Source organism: Pleurodeles waltl, chromosome 4_1, assembly GCF_031143425.1.
Source record: "Pleurodeles waltl isolate 20211129_DDA chromosome 4_1, aPleWal1.hap1.20221129, whole genome shotgun sequence".
NCBI lineage: Eukaryota > Metazoa > Chordata > Amphibia > Caudata > Salamandridae > Pleurodeles > Pleurodeles waltl.
The window spans coordinates 232,992,589-233,017,056 of NC_090442.1; the positions used below are offsets into that span (position 1 = coordinate 232,992,589).

The 24,468-nt window shown below is 43.8% G+C and overlaps 1 protein-coding gene across 2 annotated transcripts in view; it reads right to left on the reverse strand.

The window, feature by feature from the left end:
* CAPRIN2 (caprin family member 2) overlaps nt 1–24,468 on the reverse strand; it is a 743,926-nt gene that overhangs the window by 470,647 nt on the left and 248,811 nt on the right. For both annotated transcript variants that reach the window (XM_069228195.1, XM_069228194.1), the window contains exon 10: nt 6,820–6,861. In XM_069228195.1, coding sequence (XP_069084296.1) covers nt 6,820–6,861 — 42 coding nt within the window. The remainder of the gene's footprint in view (nt 1–6,819; nt 6,862–24,468) is intronic.

The following is a 24,468-nucleotide window of genomic DNA, read 5'->3' on the forward strand; positions in this document are numbered from 1 at the left end:
GAGATTCAGGAATGCAAAGAAGGCTAAGAAGAATGAAAAGGTTTAAGTTAGTTATTTTCTAAACTCTGTACTCATTTATATTTCTTGCACAATTTAAAAGGGCCTTATATCCCTGTGTATGAAAACTAGTTTTACTTTATCTGTTTTTGTATAATGTATTACAAACCTCACCTCACCTCAGTTCTATTTCTTGTAGTCTGAAAAAAGGCCTCTATGCTATCTGTGAAAACATTTTTTGTCTATTTTTGCGCTACTAAAGAAAACAATGTGTGATTTTATTCAAGCCACTAGAAACGCCTGTTTATAGCCCTAATTGTACCCCAATACATGCAAAGACACATAGAACACCCTAACACGTTGTCACCCTAACACATTGTATGAACAAACAGATGAGCATGCACAAATTTACCAACACTAATGCACATGCATGCAAATACGAGCAAAAAATACAGACTGCGCAGGCATGTCTGCATGCACAAATATATTACAGTCCTCCATATTCACATTTCCCTTCAATTTCATAAAGAAAATTGATCATAATTGCAGAACACCTCTTGGGAGTTTGTAGGCTTTGGGGCCCGATGCTGCTATGTCACTTCCTACATGTTGCATGGATGGTTGGTGATGGAGTTTGGTGTGACTTTTTGGACACTGCTTGCCACTAGCTATGTCACTTCATGTGTGTTGCTTGGTAGGATGGCTTGGAGGGGGAATCCGGGATCAGTTGGAGGGTGACATTGCTTACAGGGTCACGGTTAATGGGGGTGGGGGGGCAAGTTGCTTCCTGATCAGCAGGGATTCTGGGTCAGTGGTCATGGAAGACTTGAGATAGGTCATGTGGCAATGTAATTTCCAGCTCCAGGGCGATTGGTGATTTAATTTCCAGGGTGAGACTTCCAGTTCAGGAGTCACAGGTAAGAAAAAAATGTACTTACCTATAACTACAGTTCTCCAGTATTGGTATATTTCATAGATTCACATACTTGAATCTTCCCCGTCTAAGTGGGAGTCCCATTGTATCAGTACAAGAGTTGTGCAACATACACTAATATAATACAATGCTATGGATAGCAACTGCAATAGCCTATCCATATCCTTTTGCAAAAAGAACCAAACCTAGGTCACAACCATTCTAACGACAACACCCTGTAGAACCTTCACAAGAGGCTGAGTTGCTCAGATTTGAGCACAAGTCTGATAAAGATGTAAATGAGGAAATAAAGTAAGCATCTCTGGGGAGGAAGATGGGTCGCATGTGAATCTATGAAAGATGCCAACACTGGAGAACTGTAGTTACAGGTAACTTGTTTTCTTCCAGTATTGAACTTTCATAGATTCACATGCTTGAATAAGAATAGCGAGCAGTAACAGTTCACAAATGTAAACACGAAAACCCTTAGTGGATGGCGGGTAATAATGTAATCTAACTTTGTACTATTTATCATACGAGACTTGACAGTAAATAATGTTAAGCATGAGTGATATGAACATACTTATTGAAGATAAAATGAGAAATAAAATTCACCTCTATGAGAAGAGGTTTATCTGTTGGAAAAGAGGACGTAAAACTGCTTGTCCTACAGCCAAGTCCATGCAGACTGGCAAATCCAAGCAGTAATGCCGCATTAAATTATGTGCGATTTTCCAAGTAGCAGCACGACAGATCTTCAAGGAAACACCAGCAAAAAGGGCAGCAGATGAGGACATTACCCTTGTAGAATGTGCTTTAGGCTACAGTGTGAGTGGCTTACCTGCTTTAGAATGGCAGAGTTGGATGGCTGCTGAAATCCATCTTGAAATAGTTGCTTTTGTGAATGAAGCACCTAGCTTGTTAGGGTCACAGGAGACTAGTACCTGATCAGTTTTCCGAATTTGCTTAGTTCTTTGTACATAAAATTTAAGACATTGTTTGACGTCGAGAGAGTGAAGTGCTTTTTCAGGTAGTGAGGATGGATTTGGAAAAAAGGTCACAGGTTCGTTAAGATGGAATTGAGAAGGAACCTTAGAAATAAACCTTATTTGTTCCAAGAAGAACAGTCATCAGTAAAGTGTAAATAGGGTTCCTTGATAGTAAATGCTTGGATCTCGCTTACCCCTCTTGTGGAGGGGAGCACAATAGTTAGATACTTTAGCTCAGTCTTGTGAATAGGCTCAAAGGGTGATTTTATTAGTTGGAAAGAACAACATTAAGATTCCACTCTGGTGGAGGAGTGTGAATCGGAGGAAAGGCTCTAAATGACCCTTTCATAAATTGCTTGGTGATCCAGTTTGTGCAAAGAGTCAGAGTTGAGAGAGCGTCTGTAACGTGAAATTGCAGCGAGGTGAACCTCGACAAGCGCCTGTATCAGCCATGATTTACCCAGATAGCAGATAAGGTAGAACTTGTTTTGGCAATTAATCAAAAGGGTGGATTTTAATTTGTAGACACCAAGAGAAAAAACGTCTCCATTTGAATCTACAGGATCTGTTGGTGGAATCAGATCTCACCTTGGATAATATGTCCCTGCAATCCTGGGGGATGTTTAACTGCTTGAGCTCACTGAATTCATCCATGCATGCAATTGGAGAGAGGTAGGATGTGGATGGAGGATCTGCCCATTGTTCATATTAATGGATTTGCTATTGGCAGTAGGCGATACGGGTTGGTTTCCGAGAGTAGAAGTTGGGTGAACCAATTTTGTTGGGGCTAGTGTAGAGCAATGAGGATCAGTGGGCATGGTTCTCTTCATCAGGGTCCTGAAGATGAGGGTATGGGGGGAAAAAGCGTATTCCTCCATGACCCTCAGTGGTTCCCTCCTGGCAAAGAACTGGCATTTCCTGTTCTCTTGCTACGTGAAGAGGTTACATTTGGGAGTTTCCCCATCGATGGAATATGGAGTCGAGAATTAGTTGATTGACTTCCCATTCATAGCAGATTTGAATGGTTCTGCTCAGGGTGTCTGCTAGATTGTTCTTTACTCCTGGCAGACGCTTCACTTTAAGATGCAGTGTAGTAGGGCCTATTTCCAAATTATGAGCCTCTAGGGAGTGAATGTGGGACTTCTTAAATCCCCTTGCTTCTTTAGATGATGCATGCAGGTGGTATTGTCTGTTCGAATGAGGACGGATGATGCTTGTACACTCAGAAGCAGTGCCAGAAAAATGTTTCTTAATTCTAGGAAACTGGTGTGCATTTTGGAGATTCTGAAGATGGGCTCCCCAACCTTCCAGAGAGGCATCTGTGGTAATGATGAAATCTGGAAGTGGTGAGAGAACCGTTAGCCCTGCTGAAAGGTTGCTGGCGGGTTGCCACCACACAGGTGGCTTTTTCATGATCAGAGTAATTTGGACTAGATGGTTGAATGATCCAGTTGCTTGGTTTGTCTAACTGTTCTTGGAATGCCTTGTTTTGCATGGTGTCTAAAGTTGCCCCACAAAATGTATTCTCCGAGAGGGTCAAAGTACAAATCTTTGAAACTGTACTGTTAGTCCTAGAGAGCGAAACAGATGGAGGCAGATGTGGTTTCTGATGCCTTGTGAAGAGAGTGCTTTTACACTTCGCGTTACGGGAACAGCTGTAATCCTTTGAGCCTCAAATGTGCTGCTAACGGGGCAAGGCATTTGGTAAACCTAGGGGGCATAACAGAGACCACAAGGTAGGGCTTTGAACTGAAAGTTAGCGCATGCCACAGTAAAGCGTAGAAATTTTCAATGCTTTGGGTGGATAGGGAGGTGAAGGTAGGTGTCTCGTAAATTGAGAGTAGCCATAAAGTCCGCATAGTCAAGAAGCTGTAATATCTCCGAGCGTTACCATCAGAATGTTTTTTTCTGTATTTGTTTAGCTTCCTTAGATCTAGAATGGGGATCCATTCTCCCCACTTTTTTCTTTATTAGAAAGAAGCAAGAATAAAACCCCTTTCCTCTCGGTGGACGAGAAACGTTCTCTATGGCATCTTTTTGTAGCATAATGGCTGCTTCCTTCTTGAATAAGTGGGTTTGTGCCACAGGTGATGTTTGTGGCAGAGAGATGGACGTTGGACAAACTCCAAAGCATGGCCATATTTCACTATATCCAAGACCCACTTGTCTGTGATTATTTGTTTCCATTGTCTGTAGTAACTAGGTGTGTGCTCCCTTGGGTGGTACGGTAGGGAAAACTGTAGCAGGCTGCACCGAATTGTCACTTATTCCTAGACGTGTCTCTAGCCTGTGCTGTTTGCTTCCATCTGGGCTGCTGCCTGGAAAATACAGCTTGCAGGGGTGCACGATTTTAGTGCTGCTGGTATGTGTAATAAAATGATTGGTAATTTTGAGTTTATTACCTTTGATCGGTTCCACGAAAGGCATAGGTTTCACGGCCTTGTGCCCTACAAAAGGGCATTTTCCTATATTGTAGTGTTCCCAAGGACCTAGCCATGTGAATTATCTGCTTCAATAGCATAATATGTCATCTATATGCTTGCCAAAAAGCATATCACCACCGAAAGGCATGTCCAGAATCCTACTTTGTACCTCTGGACATAAGGAGGTTGCCTTAAGCCAACCTTGGTTCCCAAGGATGGCTGCACCAGGTAACTGACGGAAGGCAAAGGAAGCAATGTTCATAGATGAGTCAATGATTTCAGAAGATGCTCTCTCTTCTCTAGTAAGATTTTTCGTGCCTCCTTTTTATCATCTGACAAAGATACGGTGCTATATCTGACTACATTTGGCGATCATATCTTCCCAATACAGCATTGGCATTGGTTGCCTGCATTGTAGTCTTCTACCCTCCTTGTCAGTGATTCTTAGATCTTCTCTGTGCAATCTGGGTGATCACAGAATCTGGCTTTGGATGTCCCACCAAACATGCCAGTGCATAGTCTGTGGCCTTTTTGGGCTTTCTTGTCTATTTTTGTCAAGAATTAGGTGACTGTAGCTGGTGACTTTGACCTTTACGCTATATATATATATATATATATATATATATATATAAACTCATTGATGATTGGGATTGCTCTGATCGTTCTTCTTGACTTGTCTTTAAAATCTTAGAGAAAGCAGTCAGACTCCTTGACCGACATAGGTAGATTAATTCTTGTTGCAGCTCTTTCCATCAGTGTGAAAACCACCTATGTTACCTGGTGGCAAGTCTGCTGGTTGGGCAGAAGGTGTGGGAAGTACGTAGTCATCCCATTCATTGCTCGAAGGTCTGGTATCTTCAATTTTCCCCTCTTCATCATCAGTTAAAGGTGGATCTTGCATTGGTGGATCAGCTATGTGTGCAGATATAACAACCCTTGGCGTTAAGAGGTATAGCAGGCGGTGTTATTGGCAGAGGAGGTGGTTGCAATCCCACAGGTGTTGGGAAAAGTGTCCAGTAACATGGCATGCAAGTCTTCTACTAAAGACCGAGGAAGCTGAACCATGGATTCTACATATTGTTAGGTCTTGGCTGCTGCACGTTGGGGGCGAAACTCCTGGGTGTTATAATGATCATTTTCTTCACAATCATTGTCTTGGTATTTTATATTCAGCTGTGATGGGCTATGCGCTGTGCCAAATAACCCTTTATTATTAGATTCTTCCAGAAAATTGGCAGGAGGTAAAGGTGATACCTGCGTTGGATCTTGGTAAAATTGTCTGGATGATGTTTGAAGAAGAGGGGTAGCTTGCAAGCTTGAGGGTCTTTTCATTCAATATGATGGAGGTGTAGACGAGAGGCAGTTTCATGTATTGATGAAGTTGTTTTGCTGTCGCTCATGGTTTTGTAGTTGTCAACTATGTAGAGGTCAGATGGTACAGCAAATGTTGAAGATGTAGTCACCATAGACTATGAGGTAGCCATCGACGGAGATGTCACTGATGAGAGGCCTCGAACAATAGTGGACGTGCTGTCAACAGAGGAGGCCTTGTTGACATCAGACAGCGGGTGCTTCGTTGACCATGGGTGTTTCGTCAAAGGTTTCATTGAAGAGGTTTTTTTCTGGTGACAGAGTGGAGGTTTCTTATACCACTACCAAATCAAGTTTTTTCATTGATGAAGATCTAGAAGGTTTGTGTTTTTTTAATGAGGGATCATGAAATTTTCGGAGTAGCCTTTTTCTGACCCTCAGGAGACACTTGTGACCCCCCTCATATGCTTTCCAGAAGAAGTAGGATAGCTGACATCAGATTTAGTTTTGCACCTCTGTAACCAAACAACCTACCCTCTGTCTTTTAGGGTTTTGGTTGAAAAAGTCCTACAAATGTTTAGTCATGCTGTGGGTACAAATACTATATACAATCCTAATGGGGCTTCTCCTGGTGAAGCCTCTTAACACAAGATCCACATGACCTGAAGAGTCCTTTCATAGCAGAGTCTGACATGGTGCGAAATAGTTGAATATTTCAGAAGTTTAAAGAAATACTGAGCAGAGCTCAGGGAGACTCCCTCTCACATGGTGCGAGATAGAAAATCTGAGGAACTCCGCCTCTTGGAAAGGTTCTTCAGGTTGCTGTCATTTGGTTGTGACCTAGGTTTGGTTCTTTTTGTTAAAGGATATGGATAGGCTATCCATAGAATTGTATTATATTAGTGTATGTTGCACTGCTCTTGTACTGATACCATGGGACTTCAACTCTGACGGTGGAAGATTCAAGCATGTGAATCTATGAAAGATCCAATACTGGAGAACATATTGGTCAGACAGCTGTGACATCACATCAGGGTAGGGACTTCCTGGGCATAGCTAACTGTCACCATATGCAAACCATGCCCACTTTTCAGTTTGATGAAGCTTACCCAACTATACTACTGGCACATATGCATTCTACTGAGGAAGCACAATGTCACGGTCTCTTTATGTTAACATTACTTACGTGATTCACTTCAGATTCAACCTTTTGTTGGCGCTCTCTTCTCTAAAACAAAATAAACAGATACTTAGTGCAGAGAATGTCCTGCTGAGAATTTTACGACTAGGGATATAGAAGCATTTTAAGCGGATAGCAACAATACGTGTATAATTTAACATGTTAATTTTCTATAAAGCATAGAAAATTGACTTGCATTTTCACGTCTAGGGTGTCAATATAAACGGTGGCAGCCACTTTTAATCTAGTAAAAGTACCTTACCATAAATCAGAGTTTTAGTACTGTAATACACATTAAAGCAATAGCATAAAACCTTGAAACAAACTGCCAGTTTCCTAATATCACCATTTGGCAATGTTCCTCTATATGCACAAGGTTGCTTGGAGGGGACACTGAGGCTCCCCTCAACATAGGACCCAAAATATACATACACATATACACACACTATATATATATATATATATATATATATATATATATATATATATATATATATATATATATATATATATATATAGTTCCAGAGGTACCTTTGTATGCACGCAGGACTCTGCATGGCCTTCTTGTTAAGTACTATGGTCCTTCAGCAGGAGCCACCACCCAAGCTTCACCCCGTATTACTGTGGTACCATGCAAGCTTCCGTAAATGAAACGTGCACTATACTTCAGCACCATGGGAGTGAAGCTTAAGTGCTCGTACTAGCAAAAAGTGTAAAAAATTAAATAAAAGGATGAAATTTGGGTTAGGTGTCTGAAGGCCGTGTGCAACCGGGGGTTGGGCACCTATCAGGCTCTGGCGCACACATACCAATAATTTGACCACGAGGGAAGTGGTTAGGCCTACAGACATGTCCGGACCAAGGCTGGAGCAAGGCAGGACTAACAACCCATGAACGCCAGAGCTACACTCCCAGGGATCCAGAATTCATAAGAAAGAAGGGTTGTATGGCAAAATGGATTGCCTAGTAAGGTGAGGAGGCTGCAGCAGTGCAGCATATAAGACTAACAGCAAGACCTCCAGAACAAATCTGCTCCAAACTTCAATCCTGTCACAGCACAGTTAAACCAACACTAGACTCCACACAGCTTTGCCTATATGCTCCCTAATCATGCCCTGCAGCACCGCTGGTACAACTTTTTTCTTACAAAAGTAATTTTATTGGCATTTAGCTGGAAAATAGACAAGACACTTAAAAACTCACAAGGAAACACTTACACAGCTCGTTGGAGGTATGCTCGGTTAGGCATGGTCGTCATAGCTGCGTTTAGAAAGCATGACAGTCCAGTATTTCCAACAAGGTGACAGTTGGTATGTCACTGCAAGTGTTTGCCCACTAAAAAGCCCTAAATTACAGTGACCCCCCCCTTATCCCCAAACCCACATCTGCTCCATGTGTGGTTCATTGTTGCAGTGTCCCTAGACGTGTTGTGGGCCACTTACTCACGTGTCGGCTCTTAAGCCTCTCCATCTACTTTGGTGTCCGTGCTTTGGGAGAGTGTCAGAGATGAGTCGGGGGAATCTGGTGCCAGTTCCTTTAGACAGTACACTAGGTGGTCCCAGGCCCTGGTTTTATCAGTGGCTCAGCAACCCTTCGCTCCTTCTTGAAGTAGTATCAGACCCTCCATCCCCACCCAGCCCACTACGGTTCTCTTCCATTTCTCTATAAGAGGACTCCTAGGGGACCAGTGTAGTGTAATTTCCCTTTGTTGTAAGCGGAGAGCTAGATGGGTGAATTTTGTGGTGATCTTGCATGACCCAGGCCGTGGGAATGTACTCAAGAAAGCTGACAGGGGAAAGCCAACGATCCTTCTACCTGTTACATGGAATATGCATTTGAATACCCTCTCAAAGTACTCAGTTAAACAGAGGCAGGACCAAAATATGTGAAGAAAGCCCGCAGCCTGTCTGGTGCAGGGTAGAAGCACCTAATCGCCATGTAAGACCCCAGTTTAGTAATGTTATAGTCTTCCCATCCAGCCAAGCCTCTAAGGGCCCAGCCCCTTGGAAGTGTAGCCACCCGGCACAGTGGGAGTTCAGGGGCGCAAGGTAGAATGGTCCTGGTACGCTGCAAGCCTCATATCAAGCAGCACCTGATCACCTCCAAGACCAGTGAGGTGGGGGGTGCGATCACTTAGGAGCCATTAGGATGTGGAGTAATACATTTTATAGGGGGTGTTTTGAGGTATGCCCCTTCCTGGCTGGGACCGCACATCTAGCCATTGTGTGAACCACTGTAGCTAAATCGCCAGGTAGTATAGATCCATATCTGGGGCTGCTAATCCTCCTTCCTCGGTTGGATGCTGCAGTTTAGTCCGAGCTACCCTGCACCTTCCCTCAAATCAGTCTCTATTAATACAAGAGTTGAATTCTTGGAAAAGCGAGCTAGATAGGTATATTGGCAAGGTAACAAAAAAGTACATCAATCGGGGCAAGGCCACCAATTTGGTGATTGTAATGAGGCCCGCTGCAGAGAGAAGGAGTGCCCCCTAAAAGGCTATGTCCACCCTGAGTTTTCTGATCGCTGGGCCCACATTACCTACTTAGGTCACAGGGTTTGTGGTAGATCTGCACACCCAGGTATTTAAACGTGGAAGCTGCCCAAGAAAGGCCATGAAGGTTGAAGGGTGATGGTGTGTGCTGGCACAGTGGGAATCAGGCAGGGGATCACTTATGAACTGAAAGACTCCCTGTTGTGCCATCACTGGGAGATGCACAGTTAACTCAGCACCTCAAACCTCCCTGTGAGTAATCTCCATATGCTAGACTTTCCCCAAACAATTCTTTTTGCACGTCATTCCTAACGTGAAGCATCCCTGCTGTTGAAGGGGCCAGAACACATCTCTGCCAGTGTGTCTCAGACCTAGTATGCAGCACAGCTGCTACTTGTGGTCAGACATTCAAGCTCTGCCATTGTCCCTCAGCTGAACCACCTGATATTCCATTATTGGAACTGCACAAAGCAAAGCCATGTCATGTCAAACCTGTCCCAGTTTTAAGCACGAGAGCCCAGACAGCTTTAACCGTGTACTTCAACTCCATATAGGTTCCTCAAACCACAATCTACACCTAAAGTTAGACAGTAAACCAGTTACCATATTCAAAATGGAATGTGCTAGTTTTAATATGTAATGGAAAGGTAAACCTTTTCATAAAGGAAGTACTCTGGGTGTTTCATTTATGTTAACTCACTCCAGGTGCTTGGGGAGATGCCTGCAAGAAATTAGGCGGAATGAGGCATAACCAGAAGGTTCCTGCTAGTTGGACAGGCCTGCCAAATGCTTCATTTAAAAACATGCATTATTGGTATAACTAGTATGTCAATATGTCTAGGAGCAGTCACAGATGTGCAACAGAATGTTAAGCATTCTTCCTCATGTTAAGGCTAAACAATTTTGGAAGGTGAAATACCATGACATGGCAGATTAAAATCAAGCAATCAAAGTGAAAACAATTGTATGGGGAGCATGATCTAGAATGTAAAGGTGTGAGTGGACAAGGACAATCAGTTTTGGTCAGTGGCAGCGTTTTAGAAGGACTACAGAAAGCAAGATGTCCTTACTTTAAGTATTATGCTGAACTTTCAGTGCCCGAAAACGCAAAACAATATGGTTCAACTGAACACTTAACATTTTGTGAATATGTCTCTACAGACTTGAAGCCAGTTATGTTCTATTCTCCGTTACTTGCCTTCGGGAAAAGCTCTTTCTGATGTACATTACTTTCAGATTCCTCACTTAAGAATATTCCCCCCTGTAGGAAAGTACCATCTTGCCTGGCATGTTACCCCCATATTTCACTGTATATATGTTGTTTTAGTGTATGTGTCACTGGGACCCTGCCAGCCAGGGCCCCAGTGCTCATAAGTGTGCCCTGTATGTGTTACCTGTGTTATGACTAACTGTCTCACTGAGGCTCTGCTAATCAGAACCTGAGTGGTTATGCTCTCTCATTTATTTCCAAATTGTCACTAACAGGCTAGTGACCAATTTTACCAATTTACATTGGCATACTGGAACACCCTTATAATTCCCTAGTATATGGTACTGAGGTACCCAGGGTATTGGGGTTCCAGGAGATCCCTATGGGCTGCAGCATTTCTTTTGCCACCCATAGGGAGCTCTGACCATTCTTACACAGGCCTGCCACTGCAGCCTGAGTGAAATAACGTCCATGTTATTTCACAGCCATTTTACACTGCACTTAAGTAACTTATAAGTCACCTATATGTCTAACCTTTACCTGGTAAAGGTTGGGTGCTAAGTTACTTAGTGTGTGGGCACCCTGGCACTAGCCAAGGTGCCCCCACATCGTTCAGGGCCAATTCCCCGGACTTTGTGAGTGCGGGGACACCATTACACGCGTGCACTATACATAGGTCACTACCTATGTATAGCTTCACAATGGTAACTCCGAATATGGCCATGCAACATGTCTAAGATCATGGAATTGCCCCACCAATGCCATCCTGGTATTGGGGAGACAATCCCATGATTCCACGGGTCTCTAGCACAGACCCGGGTACTGCCAAACTGCCTTTCCCGGGGTTTTACTGCAGCTGCTGCCAACCCCTCAGACAGGTTTCTGCCCTCCTGTGGTCCAGCCAGGCTTGGCCCAGGAAGGCAGAACAAAGGACTTCCTCAGAGAGAGGGTGTTACACCCTCTCCCTTTGGAATAAGGTGTCAGGGCAGGGGAGGAGTAGCCTCCCCCAGCCTCTGGAAATGCTTTGATGGGCACAGATGGTGCCCATCTCTGCATAAGCCAGTCTACACCGGTTCAGGGATCCCTCAGCCCTGCTCTGGCGCGAAACTGGACAAAGGAAAGGGGAGTGACCACTCCCCTGACCTGCACCTCCCCTGGGAGGTGCCCAGAGCTCCTCCAGTGTGCTCCAGACCTCTGCCATCTTGGAAACAGAGGTGCTGCTGGCACACTGGACTGCTCTGAGTGGCCAGGGCCAGCAGGTGACGTCAGAGACTCCTTCTGATAGGCTCCTTCAGGTGTTGCTAGCCTATCCTCTCTCCTAGGTAGCCAAACCTCCTTTTCTGGCTATTTAGGGTCTCTGCTTTGGGGAATTCCTTAGATAACGAATGCAAGAACTCATCAGAGTTCCTCTGCATCTCTCTCTTCACCTTCTGCCAAGGAATCGACTGCTGACCGCGCTGGAAGCCTGCAAAACTGCAACAAAGTAGCAAAGACTACTGCGACCTTGTAACGCTGATCCTGCCGCCTTCTCGACTGTTTTCCTAGTAGTGTATGCTGTGGGGGTAGTCTGCCTCCTCTCTGCACTAGAAGCTCCGAAGAAATCTCCCGTGGGTCGACGGAATCTTCCCCCTGCAACCGCAGGCACCAAAGAACTGCATCACCGGTCCTCTGGGTCTCCTCTCAGCACGACGAGCGAGGTCCCTTGAACTCAGCAACTCTGTCCAAGTGACTCCCACAGTCCAGTGACTCTTCAGTCCAAGTTTGGTGGAGGTAAGTCCTTGCCTCCCCACGCTAGACTGCATTGCTGGGAACCGCGTGTTTTGCAGCTACTCCAGCTCCTGTGCACTCGGACGATTTCCTTTGTGCACAGCCAAGCCTGGGTCCCCGGCACTCTAACCTGCATTGCACAACCTTCTGAGTTGTCCTCCGGCTTCGTGGGACCCTCTGCAACTTCGGGTGAGCTCCGGTTCACTCCACTTTGTAGTGCCTGTTCCGGCACTTCCGCGGGTGCTGCTTGCTTCTGAGTGGGCTCCTTCTCTTGCTGGGCGCCCCCTCGGTCTCCTCACGCAATTGGCGACATCCTGGTCCCTCCTGGGCCACAGCAGCATCCAAAAACCCTTACCGCACGATTTGCAGCTAGCAAGGCTTGTTGGCGGTCTTTCTGCACGGAAACACTTCTGCACGACTTCACGACATGGGACATCCATCCTCCAAAGGGGAAGTTTCTAGCCCCTGTCGTTCTTGCAGAATCCACAGCTTCTACCATCCGGTGGCAGCTTCTTTGCACCCACAGCTGGCATTTCCTGGGCATCTGCCCACTCCCGACTTGATAGTGACTCTTGGACTTGGTCCCCTTGTTCCACAGGTACTCTCGTCAGGAAATCCATCGTTGTTGCATTGCTGGTGTTGTTGTTTCTGGCAGAATTCCCCTATCACGACTTCTGTGCTCTTTGGGGAACTTAGGTGCACTTTGCACCCACTTTTCAGGGTCTTGGGGTGGGCTATTTTTCTCACCCTCACTGTTTCCTTACAGTCCCAGCGACCCTCTACAAGGTCACATAGGTTTGGGGTCCATTCGTGGTTGGCATTCCACTTCTAGAGTATATGGTTTGTGTTGCCCCTATCCCTATGTGCCCCCATTGCATTATATTGTGACTATACATTGTTTGCACTGTTTTCTATTGCTATTAACTGCATATTTTGGTATTGTGTACATATATCTTGTGTATATTTGCTATCCTCATACTGAGGGTACTCACTGAGATACTTTGGCATATTGTCATAAAAATAAAGTACCTTTATTTTTAGTATATCTGTGTATTGTGTTTTCTTATGATATTATGCATATGACACTAGTAGTACTGTAGGAGCTTCACTCGTCTCCTAGTTCAGCCTAAGCTGCTCTGCTAAGCTACCTTTTCTATCAGCCTAAGCTGCTAGACACCCCTCTACACTAATAAGGGATACCTGGGCCTGGTGCAAGGTGTAAGTACCCCTTGGTACTCACTACAAGCCAGTCCAGCCTCCTACACCCCCTTCCCCCAAAATGTAAACTGGATCCACTGAATTATGCTTTGCACACTTCCATGTGGCATTCTGCAGGTCCCCAAATGCTCCATACGACCCTACAAATGACGAAGCAGAGCCACATGTAGGAGCCACCACTGCAGGATGATGTCAGTTTGTCTTTTCTCTATTTGTGCACTCAGACACTGAGCATGAGTAACTGTTGGTAACAGTGCATTGAAAACTAACTCAGGACCTTTGCCAATGTTAAAAAGAAGCCCCTCTGTAGAATGGGGCGGTGGGCGGGCAGTCTGGATTTGGCAGATAGTTTGAGTATTTACCAAATGGAACACCACCAAAAGGTGAGCAATTAGTTTTTCTGCTGGATACTTCTAACCACAAAATTCCTTAGAATAGATAGACTGGCAGTATCTTCCAAGATTGAGGGTCTGTGGAGTTGCCTCTTGGAAAGGATAAGATCAAAGCACGCTGGTCTTCAGTGAAGGTCCAGCTTCAACTCAATCGGTGAAATTATGGACCTGCCACATCTAACCCAGTAGGCCCAAAGGATTGGGCTGCCTGCAGCATCACTGGCTAGGAAGGTGGTCAATGTCCTTACACAAGCTCTCTGGAATAGCCCCCACATTTCCAGAACTGGTGCAGAAATTGTTTGGGAGTAATCAAAAACCCAAATAATGCACTGTAGCTCTGCAATCCTTAAAACACTCTGAAGTGGAACCTGCATTCTTGGAACAGACATGACTCATAAAAATGCATGTCCTGTAGCAAACCCTGGACACCACCAGTGGATCTAATACAGTTATGTCTATGATGGATAACACTGTTATGGATCCCCCACCCCTGTCATTTTAATCTGTGGTATCCACACCTGTGCAGATAAGGTGGCAACATCATATTAATCATGTATCATTGGAGCCAGAAAAGCCCTAGTGTCGTCCACCACTACCACCAGGTCCCAAAGGTATCAGCCCAACAGACAGCTTACAGAACCCCCTGGGTCCAGACTGGCCCCTGTGGATATTCTAAGGTGAGCAATCTGCGCTGAGGAGTATCTACGATAACATGGTTATAGAGCTGGTATGTGAGGGCTGAAATGTTTTTCAGCGCTTCAAAGAAGGACAATGTTTAACAGGGGGAAATGGAAAGTTGATCATATTAGGGAAACCAAGCTGAAATGTACTATTGATAGAATTCCATGCTTAATCAAGGATCAATATCCATGAATGAAGTCAATTAACCGTCAAGTGAGAAACCTAAAGCAGAGCACCACCAAGTTAGGTGACTGCCCCAAATTTTAAGACTCTGAAGAGTGGCCATCAAAATGAGACTCCAGTAAGCCCTCTAATTTGCAGACTCTCCCAGTGAACAAGTTTTACAATCTGAGCAACCCCCAAAGTAGCTGAGTTCCCACTTGACAAAATAACCTCTAGACCCAGGGATTAGCAGCTACAGCTTTCATGATTTAGTGTAGGTGAACTTCAAAGTGTACACTGACAAGCTGAGGGGCTACCTGCTTCACACTTTCCAAAATAATCCCCGGGAGGCCAACCTTAGCAGTTCTGCTTTTCTTTCCAGTATTCCACTTTAAGACAATTTATTTAGTTAACATGAAAGCAGGAGGCAAACGTTAAATAGGGACAAAACATTAATTACTTAAAACTCGACAAAAATAGCTAAAATTAAACGAGACAATAACTAATATGAACGAGTTATAGGAGTTGAAGAGCTATTATCCTATCTCTTTGCTATCTAGCAAAAGTTTTGGAAGCACATGTTGCTAGCTGTTTATGCTCCTTTCTTGCGGAAACACGCTTTCTGAATCTCTATTAAGTGGGTTTCGGGTCAGCCTATTCTACTGAAGCAGTGATCCACTCTGTAGTAGACCTGAGGAAGGAGGTTGACAGGGGCATCACCAGGGCGCTGGTGCTATTGGATCTTTCTGCAGCATTCAACACAGTTGATCATGAGCTTCTGATTGAGTGTGCGGAGGCTGTGGGTTTATGAGGCATGACTCTCGACCGGTTTGCCTCATTTTCAACAGACTGCTTTCAGTTGGGCAGTCTATCCTCTTTTGATGCTTTTAAGGTCCAGCTCATTTGTGGCATCCCTCAAGGACGTCCCTGCCTCCTCCTTCCCCCCCACCCCCACCTTTTCAATTTTTATGTACGCTTTTGGTTCATTCTTTGAATGAAACGAAGGTGAAAGCTTATAATTATGCATACATATGATTACTCTATTATTGTCAATACTCTAGTTTCTAAAATAATTTTTCAAAACACAATGCTATTCATCCAAGATTTGATGAATAGTAATGAACTTAAATTAAACTCTGATAAAAGGAAGATTGTCTTAACTTGCAACACGCAGGATCCCTGGCAGTCTCATTTTTGGCCAGAGACAATGGGTTCTTCCCCCAACCTAAGAACTCTGCAAAGAGTTTGGGAGTCCTTGTTGATAAAAATGTCTATGAAGCCTCAAGTAGGGGCAGTGAGCTCATCCTGTTTTCTGCAGCTTTGGAAAAATCAAGAAAGTCTGTCAATTCTTTAACACAAGCCTCTTTTCAAGGTTATTCTTGCATAATATGGACAGACTACACCAATTCACTCTATGTAGCTCTCCGTGAAAGCATTATCTGGAAATTACATCGGGTTCAGAATCAGGCTGCTAGGTTAATTTACCAGCAATTTAAGAGATTTCACTTCATCCACCTAATGAGGAAACTACACTGGTTGCCAGTAAAACAGCGAACAGCTTTTAAGATGGGATGCATTTCTCAACTCTCTCCAGTTTGTCTCCTACCACATTCTAAAGAACACTCCTACCTGTAGCTTGAGGTTTACCCATTTGAACCTTCTTTCTACCCCTTCCTTTAGTAAGAGAATGGGAAGTGCCATTTTTTCTAAACTGCCCCCGCTTCTAGAACTGCTTTAGATCAACCTCCTCCTATCCTAGATTCAGACAACTTCTGAAAACATAGCTTTTCATAAAAGCTTAGGAGTGATCTACTGAGCAGCAGATCATGTTCCTGTACTCCATACCAAGAAAGCAGCTGGTGTATGTGTGCTCTATTAATAACTTCTCATAGCGAGTTGAGGTAGCTGGATGCAGCCTTCATGGCTCCTGCTGCTCGGCCTAACAAAGCATTATTAACACTGCATTGAATACTAACTCAGGAACGTGTGTGGTGTGTTCCCCTCTGAAGTTTAGGCTTGTGGTGCACTGGATGTGGCTTCCATTTATCTCAGTTGATGAAGGCAAACATTTCCACTGTCTTGATACTGACTTTCGTCATTACACGTCTTGTAACAAATAACTTTGGCAATAGCTAGAGAGAAGTTACAAGCCTTTTTTTGTAATGCACTTTAAATTATGGTCACCTGGACAGCTATTTCACCATACCACCAATTTTCTCTAATTCATAAAAAACAAGTCTGTGGACTGACAGGTCAAACTCAATAGCTCAGACAATGGGTAAGTTATTTCCAGTAATTAATCTCACAGATTCCCACTTCCCAACTGTGGCCACTTAGAGACACTGAGTTAAGTAATGATAATAGTCTGCTACTGAACACAGTCAAACACCTTGGAGTTCACTTTAGAAGGGTACCGTGCCACTGTAGCTAGTTGCCATCAGCCTTTCAGTCTGATTTCTGTGCAACACACAGGATGCCTAAACAGAGCAACACAAACCCACCATGCCACACACCATATCACCACTGTGGTACTTCTCCCACAGACTCTCCAACCCCCCCCCACCCCAATCCTCCATCAGAATTCTTTGATAAACAGGCCTTGCCTTAAAGAAAGCAACTTGGGGGCTTTACAGAAAAGCGCAGCAGCCAGAGCAAGATAACAGGACGAATCAAGGCTCACATGATCTAACTAGAGACGTACCTACTGTAAATGGATGTCTGGTAGAAACTCTTTATACCTGCAAATTCCTCACCTGTGAATATTACCAGAGGACAGACTAGATCTAGGAAATTTTCATCATAGCTGCTTGGTGCCAAGTACGGTGTGCTGGCTTTAGGTCTACATCAGGCACTGCAGCTTTTTATCACTTTTTTCCATCCATTTGAGGTGGAGACACAAATGACATGTTTTATATGATGCAGAGAAATCTAACCTGGGACCATATTAATACTGTTAATGGCAGACACATGATGATTCTTCAGAAAGAGGACGGCAGTCAGTGAGGGAATGTGCAGTTAGAATGACCATCTACCAGAAAGTGTTACTGAAGGCAAGTAACTTTCTTCTGATGGATACTTCCACCTACAGACTGCTCACCTGTGAACAGAATACAAAGTAATACCTTCCTAGGTGAAGAGTGTCTGGATCTTGATGTAGTGTGACCATTTCTTCAATGTGTGGCAAAGGTATGACGGGAGGACCAGGTTGCTGCCCGACCTATATCCATAACATGAACACCCCTGGTAAGGGCCTTTGCCCTGGTGGAACACACTTGAAGGTTGAGGGACTTTCTTGGCTATTACATAGCATCCTAATGCAGAGAACTTACCAGCATGATGTTTTAAGTTCTTAAGCTGCTTCACCTTTTCTACAGCAAGTGTATCCTACAAAAGGATAGTCATTTTTGAAAGGGTTGGGGCTTTTGATACACAAATTGATTGTCCATTTTGGATCTAGTCTAGACAATCCTTCTTAAGATTGAGGAGGAGGATAAAAGGTAGAAGAGTGAGACTGCCCAGAATGAAAATATAAAAACAGCATGGGAAGAAAAGGAGTTTTTATCTGAAATTCTTGTTTACCAGAGAATAAGCTTGTGTATGGAGGTTAGCTCCAGTTCTAGGATCTGCCACTGCGTTTGCTGGTGAAATAGCAAAAAAAAAAAAAAAGTTTTGAGAGTTGCAAGACAAGTGGCAACTGGCTCAAAATGGGCCATCTTTAAAAAAGTAAAAATGTCTAAATCCCACTGAGGCCTAACAAAATGAGTAGGGAAATAAAGAACTATTGCCTGAAAAAAAAAAAGAAAAATACCTTGGGTGATTTTAAACAGACGGTTGGATTCGTAAGGCAAAAAAATGACAATGCAGCAGTAAAACCCTTCAGTGTCCATTGTAAAGCCCTGCCTAGTGAGTGCATCTCAGAAGGAGCTTTCAAAATGGTCCATGTGTTTTTTGCCCCAGACAATGAACCTCATCAATGAAAACAATCTGCTACTTACTTGCAAGTCGTGTTCTCCAGTATTGGAATCTTTCACATATTCATATGCTTGAATCATCCCCATCATTGAGGTGGGAGTCGCACAGTATTTTCTAAAGCAGTGGAAGTAACTAGTATACCTTACAATGGCAAAATACATTGAATTAAACAGCTTATTCACATCATTTAACAAGACCCAAATTATAGCCAACCAGTCGACAGCAGTCCTTTGGAACACTTCCGGTAGAGGCAACTTCACTCAGATTTTTGAAGCAGTGTGAATAATAATGTGCCAAGAAGGACAGCCTCAAAGGGAAGAAGGGTGGGTCGCTTGTGAGTCTATGAAATCCTCCTGCAGGAAAGTCCTCCATTTTGCCCTGGTCACCCCCAAACGTTTTGGACTGATACTGGTGGTTACTGACTCTTAGCCGAGTCATGGGTACTGCTTCCCAGTCCCAGGGCCCATGCTCTGTGTAAAGTGGATATGCAAATCCAGCTAATTATAATTGGCAGTATCAACCTACCTGTAAGTCCCTAGTATATGGTAGGGCATTTAGGTTAAGGGTACCCCCCCCCCTAAATCCTCAGCACAGGTAGTGCACACATAGGTGCACTGCTGAGGTGCCCAGTGTCTTTAAAGACAGGTCTGCCTTACTGGCTGCTTTTAAACTACAGTTATTTGAAAATTCGACTTTGGCATTAAAAGTACTTCAAAAGTCTTAAACGACCTTATTTTTACATGTAAGTCAGCCCTAAGGTGTGCCCTAGGGTTGGGTGCCATGTAATTATAAGCAGGGACCTTATTCAAATTGCTTTATAAGCCCTTGTGACGTAAAATAGCCAGATTTGTTTTTCCCTAACTGTAGTGAATGGCCTCCATGGGCTAACATGGGGAGACTATTTTACTTAAAGTCCCCATAAGAGACAGATACCGAGTTTGGTATCAAATGAATTGCTATAATAAATCCCACAACTTGTCATTGTTGGATTTAATATAACTAGTTCAGGTGTAGAGTTTTAAAAATCTACCTGAAAGTTTGCAGCTATAGTGCCCTTCTGACTGGCCAGGCTGCCTTGGTGAGGTGCGAAATGGCCTGGGCTGAACACAAAGGATGTGCCTGGGGGATGAGCTCTGCCTCAGCAGAATGGGGGAAGAGCAGCCAAATTGGTCTTCAAAGGCTGGGAAGGACATTTGGAGCAGCTCAGGACCTCCCTTATTTCCTGCAACCCCAGACAATTTGGAGAAGACAGGAGAGGGATGTGTTTAGGATTTTTAGCCACACCATTGGGTGGGCTCACCCAGATCTAACATCCAAAAATCAGTTTCAGCCATGTTGGATTTTTGAAGAATGTTGTTCCCTGGGATTGATTTTTGCAACACTTCCCAGGAAGTGGTCATTAAATGAGGGGGTGGAGGGGGCAGAATTTGGTTTGGGGGAGGAGTCTACCTATGATTGGAAAATTAGGCCTCCCCGGCTTTCCACCCCAGGCGCAAGGATAAATATGGCAGAAGGACTGCACCAGCTGCACACTTGGGCTTCACCACAAAAAAGGACTTTGCCTGGCTTCAACTGGTTCAAGAAGGGACTCCCTGCTTGCTACAGGTGAAAAATAGCTAACCAGAGTCCCCAGCATCAAATCATGATGAAACTGACCAGCTGACCACTGTCCAGGGGCCATTTTGGAGTTTGAGCAAGGTGCATTCTGGGAGTTTGAGTCCTAACCCTTAAGGAGCAACTCTGCTTCTGGTACCTTGGGGTGGGCTGCGGACTCCTAGAGGACCTTCAAAGACCTTTTGGAAGAAGGTCCAGAAGTTTGGAGAACTTTTGGGAAAAAGCTCTGTCGAGAGTCAGGCTGGCCTAAGTCAACTGCGACCTGGCTTGACTGACAGGGTCATCCTGCTGAAAAGCGAGACGCAGATTTCCAGGATTTCACTGGGGACTCCTGGAAAGGGAATCCGACAAAGTCAACTTGCTGTTGAGGGTCATCCGATGTGGGAGAAAAAAGCTCCAAAAAAGTGACTAAGTTCGAAGGTAAAAAATTGACCAGGACTTCTAGCGCAGCGTATCAGAGGATGGCTCCAAGGACATCTGATCAAGATTCAGCTTTGACCCTAATGAAGATTTTCAACCCGAAAAATTGTCTAAGTCCGAACGTAAAAATCTTCACCAAGGTCTCCTGCAACACGTGTCTGAAGAGGGTTCCAGGGAGGTCGGATCAGATTGCTGACTGTCCCACTGAAGAAAATCTTCAAGAAAACGACTAAGTCCAAAGGTAAACTTTTGACCGAGGCCTCCCGCTTGCTGTAGCCGAGCAGGGCTCCATCACAGTTGGCCTGAAAATTTGACTTTGCCCCGGATGAGGTGTGACTAGATTGGCACTTTGTTTCTATGCGCTAGAAAACATTAATTCTTTAAAAGTTACATCTCTGGTTCCCCTTAGCCGATTTTATTTGTTTTGGTGTTAAAGATAAAAATATTTTCTGTGTTTATTTATAAATTGGTTTGGGATTTTTAACTGTTTCCTGCGTTTTATCGAATTACTGTTTTGTGATACTTGAATGCTTTACACAGTTAATCTCCTAGGTTAAGCCTTGTTTCTCATTGCCAAGCTACCAAGGGTTGAGCTGGGGTTAATTTATTGAGACCTAACAATCTAGTGGGGGTTAGTGGCCTGCTGCTAAGTGTAGGTACTTACCTGCCCTTACCAACATTCCACTTTCCAACAAGTCCAATACTGGAAAATGAGTTACAGGTAAGTAATTGTTTTCTCTAGTACTGGAACATCTTTGATAAGTTCACATGCTTTAATCAGAGTAGCAAGCAGTTCTAAAACATGTTATGTAAAACATATCATGCATATAATAGAGTCGTGGGTACAACTTACACAGTTGATACTAGGCTCACCTTATTGGAAAAGATGCAGAAGCGCTGCTTATCCAACAACTGCGCTGACCTGCATCTAAACGGTGCTGCATGAAAGTAGATTTGCTTTTCAAAGTTGCAGCATGACAAATACTGTTGATAGAAACATCAGTGAACAAAGCTGCAGTTGTCGAAGCTGCTGTAGTAGAATGTGCTTGTGCTTTAACATTAACATTTAAAGACATGCCAGCCTTACAACGGCAGAATTGTATTGCAGTCCATCGATTTTGCTATAGTTGCTTTAGTTACTGGACCTCCTACGTTATAACAACTGGTCCATATTGTGGAATCTTGTGTGTTGTATTCAGACTTTTAAACATCTTTTTACATCGTGAGTATGCAAGGTTCTTTCCGCAGGCATATGCAGTTTTGGGAAGAAAGTTTGGAGAACAGGCTCATTGAGGTGAAAGTTTGTTCACACTTTAGGTATAAACCTGGGTTTGGTTTGAAGAATAACCTTCTCTGAATTGCAGAAAAGGCTCCCTAATTGTGAAAGTCTGAAGCCCACTAATAATCTTGCGGAAGTTAATGCCGAAAGCAAAGCAATCTTCCATGTTAAGAACTCGAGATCAGTCTTGTGACTTGGCTCAAAAGGATTCTTCATAAGTTGGGATAGCAGCGCTGAGTTGCCATGCCGGTAGGGGTGATTTTATCAGAGGAAATACTCTGAAGAGCTCCTTAAGAAACTGCTGGATCACTATTTGACCATAGAGAAGGGGAACCAGCAGTCATCCTTTGTCTAGAAGTCACTGCCAAATGCACTCTGATGGAGGAATCTATCAGACCTACTTTGGTGAGAGAGAGAAGTTATGTCAAGACTTGCTCAGGAAGTGATGAAATAGGATGTACATTGGAGTGAACACAATTTTGTTTGTAGCATCAGCTCTGGTTACTGAGAGGATATCCCTGCACTCATGTGGGATATAAAGGTGCTTAGATTCATTGTGTTCAGGAGCCACGTCGATAAGTGTAGAGAAGTCAGGTCTGGATGAAGGACCTGCCCAGGGTTCGTTTATAGCAGATCTGAGGCCTACGCAGTATACGAGTTTCCACTGACGACAACAGGACCTCCGTAAATCAGTGTTGCCTGGGCCATTGTGGAGCAGTAATTATTAACCTGCAAGGTTCCCTCTCCATTTTCTTGAGCAGATTTGGAGTAAGAGTGATCAGGGGAAAAGCATATGCAAAGATCCCTGACCATGTTATCAAATACGTATTCCCCTATCATCCTTCCTGAGGATCCCAACTTGCGTGAGATTGTGTCAAGAATGGCTTGATTCAATTTCCAATCTAGACAAATCTGATGTGTTCTGCTTAAAATATCTTCTAAAGCAATTGTTGATCCCTAGCAGATGTTCCCCCCCCCCCCTTATATTTACCCAGTGTGTCAATGCCAGTTTCCGGATCCTTCCTGCGAAAAGGATCTCGTATCTCCCATCTCCCTGTTTGTTGAGCTAACGCATGCTGGTTGTGTTATCCATTCTGATCAACACCGATGACACTTGCATCTTTAGCCGAAAAGCTTGAAGAGCAAGCAAAACCACTCTAAGCTCCAGAAAGTTAATGTAATGTTTTGATTGTCATAGACTTCACTTGGCTTGTATTTGCAGATCCTGCAAGTGAGTTCCTAGCCTTCCAGAAAAATGTCTGTCGTTAAGACGTACTAGGAAATTTGGGAGAGGAGGGTCAATCTCGATGATGGATAGATGGGTTTATTCAACAAGTGAGAGCACTTTTTATCACTGGTATAATATGGATGATGTTGAATGAGCTGTCCACTTGCCATCATTTTGCATCCATTTCTTCTTAAAACTGCCTCATTTTTAGATGAGTTTTTAGTATTAGTATGGCCGATGACATATCCAATGGAGATGGTGAACAGAAATGGGCTGCCTTTTTAGAAAATCTGTGGCTAGTGCTGAAAGTTTAATTCACCTGTCTGTGTACAAGTATTCTTTGTCTTGCAGTGTCTAAGGTTGCCCCTACAAAATGGATTATCATGGAGAAAGAGCAGGGATTTGATAGTTTAATCTGAGCCCCAAGTTTTGAAATGTCTGAAAGCAAGTTGTTGCAGCCCTAGATGCTTGGTGAAAGGATGGCACCTTTATCAGTCGTCTGAATATGGAAAGCCCTTTTTGACATAAATAGCACACTATCAGGGCTAAACATTTTGTAAATAATCAGGATGCGGACCAGAGACCAAACAGGAGCACCTTAAATTCATAATGCATGCTGGCTACTGTGAACCTGAGAAATGTAATGCCTTGGGTGGATGGGAATATGAAAATAGGCATCTTGGGCATCAAGAATGGTCATGAAATGTGTTATTAAAGTTGAGACTTTCCTGGAGCGTAATCATACAAAAAGATTGTTTTTTCAGGTCGAGTTTCCTGAGTTCCATAACGGGACACCACTCTCCTGATTTGAGGATCAGGAAAAGACACTAATATAAATGCTTTCCTCTTTGTCAAGTTGGGACTTTTTCTATAGCTCCCTTGGCTAACATAGCCAACGTTCCCTTGCAAAGACGACAGCTCAGTAACACCACCACTGAAGGCGCAAAAGGTTCAGATCTGGTTTCAGATGTTCTAATCTTTATATAAGAGAAACCTTTAGACAACTGGTGGTGTATCTTTTTCAAGGCCTTCTTCTGCCTCGGAGGTGGCCCATGGTGTGACCTCTCCCTCTTAGATTTTGATTGAGAGGTAGAGGAGCGATCACTACCCTTCTCAGACAGAACCAGTGTCTTGGTTTTAAGCTTTTGGAGCCAAAGTAAAATACTTGCCTCTAGTTTCTTTTTTTTTGTAGAGAAAGTCCTGCATATTTTACAATCTTAA